Source organism: Alligator sinensis, unplaced genomic scaffold (genome assembly GCF_000455745.1).
Source record: "Alligator sinensis unplaced genomic scaffold, ASM45574v1 scaffold371_1, whole genome shotgun sequence".
Lineage (NCBI taxonomy): Eukaryota > Metazoa > Chordata > Crocodylia > Alligatoridae > Alligator > Alligator sinensis.
In genome coordinates, this window is record NW_005842262.1 from 965,781 (window position 1) to 976,396 (window position 10,616).

The 10,616-nt window shown below is 44.8% G+C and overlaps 1 protein-coding gene across 1 annotated transcript in view; it reads left to right on the forward strand.

The window, feature by feature from the left end:
* DNAJC25 (DnaJ heat shock protein family (Hsp40) member C25) overlaps positions 1-9,800 on the forward strand; it is a 30,442-nt gene extending 20,642 nt beyond the window's left edge. The window contains exons 3-5 of the mRNA XM_014521828.1: positions 4,148-4,314; positions 7,501-7,971; positions 8,927-9,800. Coding sequence (XP_014377314.1) covers positions 4,148-4,314; positions 7,501-7,971; positions 8,927-9,049 — 761 coding nt within the window. The 3' untranslated portion in view covers positions 9,050-9,800. The remainder of the gene's footprint in view (positions 1-4,147; positions 4,315-7,500; positions 7,972-8,926) is intronic.
* Positions 9,801-10,616: the final 816 nt, after the last annotated feature.

Sequence of the window (10,616 nt, forward strand, 5' to 3'; positions counted from 1 at the left end):
CCCGCGCCCCCCCCCCCCGCGCGCGGAGGTGGTTCTGTCCAGAGGCCAAGCTTCTGCCTGGGGTGTGGGGGCAGGGGAGGGTGCATAGGCCCTGGCTGGGCCCCTCCCATCCCACTGTCCTGGTGGTGGGGGGAGCCCAGTGTCTTGCTGGGGGGGTGTGGGCATGGGGAGCAGGCAGGGCTGGAGGGGGCAAGTGAAGCTGGAGTTGGGTGGGCACTGGTGCTTTGGAGCTGCCACTGGAAGTCAAGTCCACAGGCAGTGTTAGCTCACTGTAGCCTGCAGAAAAGGACCAGGGGGGTGGCCACAGGCTGAGCATGTGTGGCCGGGTGCTCTAGTAGTGAAGAAAAGTCTGTGGTGTCTTGGCAGCACTTAGAGCGCTGCGGGCAAGTTGCAGGAAGCATTTCTGCTAGCCTATTCACCTGGTGCGCTGGGCCTGGGTTTGGGCCCCGCACTTAAGGGAAGGCTGGAGAAATTGGACAGAGTGCAGCTGTGAGTAAAAGTCTAGAAAATGTGATCTCCAAGGCAAGGTTGGGAGAGCTGGCATTATTTAGTCAAGAAGGAAAATCTGGCAGAATGTGATAATGGTTGTCAGATGGGAGGCAAGCAATGCATTTCTCTCTTCATCTGCAGGGCCAGGGAAGACATTACAAATATACCTTTTGAGGTTCCTTCTAATCCCATTTTCCCACAGGTCTATGAATAAATGACTGTCTTGGACTTCCAAGAGCCACTTATAAAAGAAGCCCCTAGAAGCACAGCCCCAAGCATCCTTTCTTCTTCCTTTGCAAGGCTTTCTCCTCACTGTAGAGGAAGGAGGTAGACTATTACGAGGCACACTATCACTATTCCTCTAGTACGGGGTGGGCAAAATACAGCCTGTGGAGCGTTTTTTGTTTGTTTGTTTGTTTTGTTTTTTGCCTGGCCCAGGTGAGGGGCGATGGCATGTACACATCAGGGCCAGGGCAGCATGGCAGATGGATTCTGTTTCCTTGCAGTGGTGGGTTCTTCCAGCTGCCCCTGCCAGGCCCAGTCCTGCTGCCTGGGTGCTTTGGCCCATCCATTCCACACCTGCTGCCAGGGTGGGACCCACACGGGCAGAGTGTGCAGCTGGGTGGCTGGCATGAGACCATGGGCCAACAGGGAGTGGCATCCAGGAGCATGACAGGTGAGCAGGATTGGGGAGACCCTGGGATCTTGGGCAGTGACAGTGCAGAGCTGCGCCAGGTGTGGGTTCTGTGGATAGGGGTGTACAAGGAGTGGATCACAGCTCTGGCCCGGCCCTTGCCTGGCTGTGTGCCCTGCCTGCACAGCTTCTGCCCGGTCTCCATGGAAGCCCCAGGATCATGGGGTGGTGACAGAGTGGGGCCGGGGCCCAGGACGGAGCTGCTATGCACTCCTTGCGTGCCCCTGCCTGTGGAACCCGTTTTGGTCACAGGGGCATGAGGGAAGTGGATCGTAGCTCTGCCTTGGGCCCTGGCCCCATGTTGTCACCACCCCGCTTCCCTGCCCTTTTATCCCAGCCCCGCCTGCCTGTCCCACTCCCAAACACTGCTCCCTGCCCATGGCTCCATCCCACATAGGGAGTTTTGGCGAGTTGTTGTGTTGCGGGGAGGCGTGATGGGTGTGCTGACCTGGCCTGCAACTGAACGGGGCCAAGTCCCATCCACTTGTGCCAGGGCACCTGTGCCAGGCTCCCACCAGCGCTTGCCAGCATATGCAGCTTCCGGGGGGGCTGTTCCTGGTGCAGCTGCAGCTGGGTGCTACTCTGTGCTCCCTGCCTCTAATGACAGCTCCTGTTCCTGATCTTGGCTTTGCCAAGCCATGCTGCTCCGGGTGAGCAGCTTCAGCTGGGCAGTTCCGGCCCCAGCGTGCAGGGCTCCAGTTCCGAGCAACCTTCCTGGAGCTGGAACTCTGCATGCCTGGACAGGAGCCATCCGGCTGAAGCTGCTCACCCAGAAAGGCGTGATGCAGCAGTGGCAAGATTGGGAGCAGAGCAGCACCCAACCAGGCTGTGGGCACCAGAAGACTGCCCCAGTGCAAATTAGTGGAGCTCAGCCCCATGCAGAGTGCTGTGGAGGCACTGCAGACCTCAGTGCCTGGGCAAACTCTGCTGCATGTGCCCCCAGCCTGCCCCTCCCCCCATAGTAGGCTTCTGGGGACCAGCACCCAGGCAGCCCCCTACCTACACACATGCACATGCCCCTCTTTCCCCCCACACACTCCCCCCACCAGAGGCCAGGGGCATGTAGGGAGTAGGCCCAGTCCTGAGCCTCGGCCCAGAGCTATCACTACTGCGCAACCCAGTCCTATGATTCCAGCCTTGCCTGTCCCTCCCATTCCTGACCTCCCACAGACCCATAGGTAGTTTGGTGAGTTGCTGGTGAAGTGCTGACCTGGCCCATGACAGCTTATCAAAACTCCTCATGTGGCCCTTGGGCCCCAATAATTGCCCACCTCTACTTTAGGGCATGGCTTTTTTGCATTCGTTGGTCCTGTGCATGTAGTCTATTTCTTAACAAGTGATTCATCTGTGTGCACCTGGAAGTGGAATCCCTCTCTCTGTTTTCTTTTTTTCTCTAGACAAGCGATTCTCAGCTGGGGTGCCGTGGGACCCCAGGGTACTGCAGGGACCCTTCCAGGGGTTTATAGGTTTGTGGGAAAAACACTAGTGAAGAAGTATTCTGTTTCTGTTGCAGTTCCTAGTTAGTGGCTCTGCTGTATAGTGTGCATGCTCATATAACGAGCTTAATGAAATGTCAGTGCTTGGCCTACAATGGGATAGTTCCCACAAAAATTGTAACTCAAATTTCCTGATCCTTGTGCATTTAACATTGTTTAACTTAGTTCCTTGTTTCATAAAATTAAAGAAAAATGAAAATTTTATTTTTTTCAGCTTTGTTAGCTGTAATATATTTAATAGCTTGTCCTCTAATAGTTGTTCAAATAGGTCAGTTTTCTTCAAATTTTTAAATTCCCCTTTTTAGAAAAGAAATATTAACTAAAATAAATCTCAGCCCAAACAGTTGCAAAATCTGGGAGGAGAAGGGGTGAGGAGGAGGGAGGGGAAATGGGACAGGACTCCCAAACCTTGTAAATAGGAGAGGAAAATGGAAGTATCATTTTTAGCTGTTATTAAAACTGAATTTTGTCAAGAATAAATACAGGCAATTTTGACACTGCAGACTATTCAGTAGGGTATCCAAGTAAGCAAGCATGACTGAATGATTTATCTGTGGAAGCCTGTTCTAGTAAGTAATTCAACCAAGAATGTGTTTGTTTTTTTTTGAGCAGCAGAAGGTAGCCTAATCCTTTTGGAAGTGGTCTGTTTTCCCACTGAAGTCATGCAGCTCAAGGCTTGTCAGCAGCTTGTATGATACACAGTAGTCTTCTCCATGTTTTTAGAGGGTTTCCTCCTCCCATTATTATCCACAGCCAGTTCTGCTTGGCTTTCAAAGCTAGATAGATAAAACTGACCACATTCAGATTAGTTTCTATGGTTTTGTAAATACTAAAAGACTGCCTTTCAGTTAAAACTTCAGAAAACTCCCACCATTTATTCATCCCCAGATAGATAATCAATGTATCACTACATGAATTTAATAGTGTTTATTTGAAAAGTTTTTAAGGTGGTCAGGTACAAAATTAAGGAAGAACTCTTGCTAAAGGAAGAATTAAAGAATTAAGTATTTAAAGGGCATATAATCTCCCTGTATGTTATCCTGGAATCCCTATCTCCTGTTGTAAAGAAAGTGAATATTTTCTAGACTCCACATTTAGTGCACACCTCAGGGGACACTGTCAATTTAAGAAGAGTTCTTCTGTTTTAACGCTATTGTTTTAGGTAGCATTCTAGATAGTTGGACTGGGGGTGGGAAAATTCTAGCGAAATATCTCTTTATGATTTATTTGTGCTAATTTGGGTGGTGGGGCTCAGTATACCATAATAAGGTCCCACTGGACTCTGCAAAAATGTTCCGACCCTGTTGTTATGTTATACCGCTCATTGCTGTGAATAGTGTAACAGTGCTGTGGTTGATCAGGTTTACACCTCAGGTGTGAATTTGGTAAATTAATTGGCTACAGGACTGTTTTCTGAAATGGTCAAGGTAACAGTGACTAAATCTGAAAGGATCTGAACCTTAAAAAGTTGTTATTCTGCAGGATGAAGAAACACGTAAGGATTATGACTACATGTTGGATCACCCTGAAGAGTATTACCGCCATTATTATCACTACTATAGCAGGAGGCTGGCACCTAAAGTGGACGTCCGAATAGTAATTCTGCTTACAGTATGTGCTATCTCTGTGTTTCAGGTAAAATACATTTATACTTCCTCTTAGATTTCTAAACTAAAAGATACTGCCTCCTATTTTTACTTCCCTTACTGCCACTGTTGCATCTTGTGGTTTTTCATTTAACTGCATGAGTAGATGGCTTCATTATTTCTGCTTGGGATAAGTGCTGTCTGCTATCTTTTACTGAATATCTATTCAACAGATTAGATCTTGGAGTTGATAAATTCTGTCTCTCGGACCCCAGCCTATACAGATAATGGAAGCAACCTCCTTATTTTTAGTACTGTATAGTTAACACGTAACATCTTGTACTGTTAGAAATAATCTAATTTCATGGTTCATAAAATGAAGGGCTAAATGCTTTAGAGTCTGTCCAGGCATAGGAACTAGATTGTTAGACAAGGTTAGATTGAATCAGTTAAGAAGAATTTTGTTTATTTGAAACAATGGTCTTAATGACTGACTGTATTTCAGACCATTGTAATTATTGCTGAACTGTTGTTTAAATGTGTGTGTGTGTGTGTGGGGGTGGGGATGATTATGGAAATCCTAAATGTTTATATACTAGGGGTGTGCCAATAAAGATTTTTTGGGCTGATACCGATGGCTGGTTATTAACGAGCCAGTTGCTGATGTGTAGCCTGGTAGCTTGAAGAACAGGCTCCAGCTGGTAAGTCTGGGGGCAGAGGGAGCAGATTGGGGCCCATGTGGTGAGGGAGGGAGTAGGGCAGGGGTAGGCGCTGCCCAGGTGCTTGCTGCAGCTATGTGCATGCACACGGCATTTTTTGGCAACACTATTAGCCACATCAGCCAAAAAAAGCCAATTGCCAATAATGTCAATTTTTCTTTTATCAGTACCAATGTAATATGGACTGATGCATCGGTGCACCTCTATTATACTGCCCTGCATCCTGCTTCTCATCACTGAGGCATCCTGCATTATTTTTGTGAACTGAGTGGCACCCAATTTCAAAAACGAATGTATCGATTACAGTGTTTACTTCCTTGCAAAGGGGCCTGGTATTGGGAATGGGGGATAGTCCAGATGGGCCTGGGCCTGTACTTATCTGCTTAATTTTACTGCTTATCTTCTGGCACCCTGGTTGAGAATCACTGGTCTGTATGTGGAAGAAATGATCTCAGTATACCATAATAAGGTTTAATTGGACTCTTCTATTACCCCGTTGTCATGACCCTGTTGCTTATGGAAGTATATAATCAAAGAAGCACTGTATGCTAGTAAAACTGGTGTATAGGTTGAGTTTATCTTTGTTTTTTTCTTCTCTTAGAAGAGAAGCATTTTCTTAACTATTGTAGTATTTTTGTAGCAAGATACAGTATCAGCGTATAGAACTGATTCTCTATTGGGGTTATGCAAGATCCTTTGCAGGGTGTCCTGAAGTATGAGTGTTGGCTACAAATGTCCAACTCGGGATCCTTAAAATTCTAGTTTATTAGGCGGATTGAAACACTGTAATCATAAACCTTGGGGCTGGTCCCCACACACACATGCACACACAGAGTAGCAGGCTACAGAGTCAGGTATACCTATCCTATAAGTGCTGGAGTCTGTCGTTGAGGCTTCTTTCAGTGTGGTGTTATCTTCCAGAAGGGGGTCGCCAGCTGGTCCTTCTGGCTGGACAGGTCTGGTCGAGTTGGAGATCAAGAGGGCGCCACTGAGGGTCACTTTTCACTGCCTTTTATCTGTCCCTGGCAGACTTTGGTGACTCCCCAGTTTTCAGGTTTGCCCAATCCAGGGGTCATTGACCCTTGTGGGACTTCCCCCCCGTGGCTACTGGACAGCATCTGTCAGCCCCAGGGGTCGTCCGCATGTACGTGCAGGTTTGGGAGTCCGTTGATGAATTTTGAATAGGGCTCTGGGAGCAGTTGATCTGGAGATACTCAGCCCAAAAGTTGGTCCCTGGCGTTGATTAACTCAGGCCAGGGCTTCTAGGCGTTGATCAGTGACCTTTAGAGATTTCCCAGTTGTTACATTGTCTTCTATTGAGTTCTTCCCTTGGTTGATCTACAGCTTCCAGGTGTTAATTGCTGTGTGCTACCTTGTTACACATTCAATCACTGATTCACTTGCTCTTTCAGGGGCCAGCCTGATACAGTGAAGGACAGTTTGATTCCTGCCCTTGTTAAAATTGTTACAATGTATAACTTACTAAAACACATTTAGTTGAAAGGTGAGGAGTATAAAATATAAGCTACAAATGCCATGGCACACAAATAGATAAAAATACCAAAATACAAGGGGAGATACAAAATGCGCGCACACAAATTTTAAAACACAATTCCTTATCTTAAAGTGAAAGAGAGAGGAAGGAAGAAAAGGTAGAAAAAGAGAAACATATCCAAAGAGAGGAGAGCAAATGCAGGCAAGAGGAAAAGGGGGTTTTCTGCTACATGAGGAGATAAGCAGGTAGTCACAGGCTCGGGCTTGTCCCTGCCTGGCTGCTCCCCTGCCCCCATTACCTATCCCCTCCCACTCTGTTGCTGGCAGGAGTTGCTACTGTAAACCACGGGATAAGGCTCCAATTTGAAAATGATTTCATGTAACACACAATTAAGAAAATTTTAATCCAACATTGTCTTAGTGCTGTGGTAAAGTAGCTGTTCATTTTTTCACTGAAAAAAGTAAAGTGAAATACATTTTTGCATACACTGTGAAATGCACTCCTTAAAAGTGAGTCCAGGACTGAAACCCAAGAAGCATAGTACAGAGCACTTCTGTCTGAGGAGTGCTAACACATTGTGGTACTTTACTCCGCACCTGGTGACTGACTGGCCAACAAAAGTTTGTCTCCACTTTCCTTGAAAATAAGGGACTCTGAGTCCTGCAATAGAGTCTCATTTAGCAATTTGGAAACCCTTAGTTCAGTCCTCATATATGACTGTTCCAGGGCTGGCATGGTGTTTTATTTCCTTTAACCATAATAAGTTACCTCACCTCTAATCTTGTTTTCTTAGCAGTAAAGTGGGGTTACTACCTACCTTGCCTGTTTGGAGAAATAGATATTTCCATAGCACTTAGATTATAAAGTATAAAATGTAATCTGTTTTCAGTTTTTAGCGTTGGTGGTATTTAACTGGTAGCTTAATGTCCAGGAGGCAATGAACTCTGTTTTTTCCTGTGCTTTCTTTGCTGAAGTTACAAATGGAAATTAGAATCTGTTACTTTTTCTTTTTATATTCTAGTTCTTCAGCTGGTGGAGTAGCTACAATGAGGCTATCAACTATTTAGCCACAGTGCCAAAATATCGCATCCAAGCTACTGAGATTGCAAGGCAACAAGGCCTACTCAACAGAGCTAAGGAAAAGGGCAAAAATAGGCGGTCTAAAGAAGAAACTCGCAAGGAAGAGGAGGACATCATCAAAAACATCATAAAAAATAAAATAGATATAAAAGGCGGCTACCAGAAACCTAAAGTATATGACATTCTCCTATTCCAAATCCTCTTGGCTCCTTTTTACGTGTGCAAATACGTAATCTGGTATTGCTGGTGGATTTATTGTTTCAGTATTAAAGGTCAAGAGTATGGAGAGGAAGAAAAACTATACATAATACGTAGATACATGAAAATGTCCCAGTCTCAGTTTGACAGTTTAGAAGATGAGCAGAAAAAGACTTTTCTTGAACGGCAATTGTGGATGAGAGAGAACTATGAGGCGAGTAGTTTTGACATGTTGTAATGATAAATGCAAAAGAGAGAACTTTCCTAAATGCAAAACTACAATTTCCTACCATGGTGTTTGTATGTAAAAGTCACTTTGGTGCTAGACATTGCAGCTTAAACTGGAGACTGCTGGCAGTAGATGGAAATCCTGTAGCCAAAAAGCAGTTTTGCCATCCTGTGGTATACTTGAATACAATAGTAGGGTGGTGGGGCTAGCTAGATCTAGTACACCAGTGAGAAGTGCCCTTGAAAAAGACCTGATAAATCCTCCACAGTAATTAATCATGTTTATCCAGATCAGTTGAAGTTCCTGTTTTGCAGCAGTCTATCAGTTCAGCCATTCTCTATCTTCACTGATCCAGGATATGACTTCCTTATTGCTGTATGGCAGTATTAATATGTTGTTTGTTTAATGCTGTGTATGCTGTTGGAATTAAGTGTTGCCACAAGGAAACTGGCCTGTTTAGGTCCAGGTAGAACACATGCTGGAAACTGAACGGCAAAAAAACAGACTCAGAAGGGTGGGAAAGTTTGTTAATAGAAGAGTGAACCATGTGGCATACTGCCATGTGGAGTAGCTTTTTTCACGATGATACTGAGGAAAAGCTTACAGCTGAGATCCAAAAGTTTCTCCTATATCTTTGAAACTGGAGTGTGCAATGATGTATCTGTTCCATATGAGATCGGCATCGATATTAAAAAATATTAATATTATTGGCGATCGGCTTTTTTTGGCTGATAATGTCACCAATAAATGCCACATGCATGCATGCAACCATGGCATGTTCACAGCCAGGAATGCAGCCTGGAGTCCTTTTTAAAATTAACAATAGTCTATAAACTGTTTGACTAATGGATAGAGTAGTCATTGGTTCATCTTAAGGGCCTATGTTTTCTTGGGCTTTAAAGTTGTTGGGTTTGTTTTTTTAATCTCTTTCCCTTTCCAGGTCTACAAACAAGAGCAAGAGGAAGAACTAAAAAAGAAGATGGCCATGGACCCACGATGGAAGAGATATCGTAGGTGGATGAGGAATGAAGGACCTGGAAGATTAACGTTTATTGATGAGTGAAGGCTGCTAACCAATACATTCAGTGTTGAAGCTGACTTGCAAGACTTTCATAACTACATTTTCAGAGTTTGATCTGCTGTGCCTCAGCAATGATCTAAAACTCAGGAATATTTCATCAGGCAGAAAAGTAGTACAGGTTTACCATTTTTATAAATAAAAACAAATCAATTACACAGAACTAGCTCAGTGTATATATCCCACTTTTTCTTTAGCAACTTTCACATTAATCACCAGCCCAACCAGACCCTATGCCCTTCTCAAAATGTCTTTGATAAAGTCTCCTTTGTTGTGTTTTTATTGTTTGGTTCCCACTTATAAAATCACAAGGCTTTACATTTGATCCATAGGGATGTGTAAATGCTAACATAAATGCTGTCAAGAAGGGTAATTTTTAATTTAACTCTCCTTCTTTGTCCAAAAGCTTCCAAAATTAATAATCTTGCCTAATAACGTTTTTGAGGCAGTTAGCCCAATGGCCTTACACTTGAGCGTTACTGTTCTTAGTCCAGTTGGGAATACGGACTTCTTCAATTATTCTGATAAGTAGTGCATAACTGTTCCTCAGTGTTAAACTAATGGGCCTTATTTTTTCTTTGTTCTACAGTGAGTGATGCATTAAGATGATTATATTAGAATCTGATGTTTGGTTTTTAATCTTTGTACAATGAACTGCACTACTTGTTTGGAACAAGTGTACTGGTGAATATGTTGTTGCTATTAAGGCTATAAACAGATATCACCTTTGTCCCAGGAGAAAGTATTTTGTCCTGCATCAAAGTGTGTACTTCCAAATATACAAGTCCAGAATCCTGGGTTAACTCCCACTGAAGTAAGTAGCATAAAATTCTGTCTGCCTCACTTTCTCCCAAGACATTGTGGAGAGTGTCTGTGTGGCTATCTTCAGACAAACTGACCACATGGTTCTCCATGCATCCCACAATGATTTCCGTTTGGAGAGGTGGAGAACCAGGAGGCGCTCGTTCCAGCCACCATCATCGAGTGGTCTTCAAAAAGGTTACTGCATAAATGTCAGTCTTCAGGCATAAATGCCATGGGCAGCAGATGCTCAAAGTCTTAAGGCAGCAGTCTCTGAGGGCCTATGACATCAGCTGTTTCTGGAGTGCCCAGAGTAATATGCACCTGCAACAAGGGGTTGTCCTGTATCCTCTCACTGAATGACACAGCTTTGTGACAGCCCTAATTTCCCAGACTCAGACAGTGACTTGGATTCACTGTGGCTGTGGTTTTTTACTGAGTGTCACCCCGAAGACTACCATGATCTCCTGAGGCTAAAAAGAAAGGCCTACAAAGGGTGGAGGATGGGAGTCACCTCCAAGGAGGATTATTCTGCACTGGTCCGGTCCTGTAGGGAGCAGACCAGGAAAGCCAAGGCTGCAACTGAACTCCAGCTAGCTTTGAGCATCCAGGACAATAAAAAGTCCTTTTTCAGATATGTGGGGAGCCGGAGGAAAAGCAGAGGCAACATTGGACCCCTGCTGAGCCAGATGGGGCAACTGACAACTGACGCCCAGGAAAAAGCCAACCTATTAAATAGGTACTTTGCGTC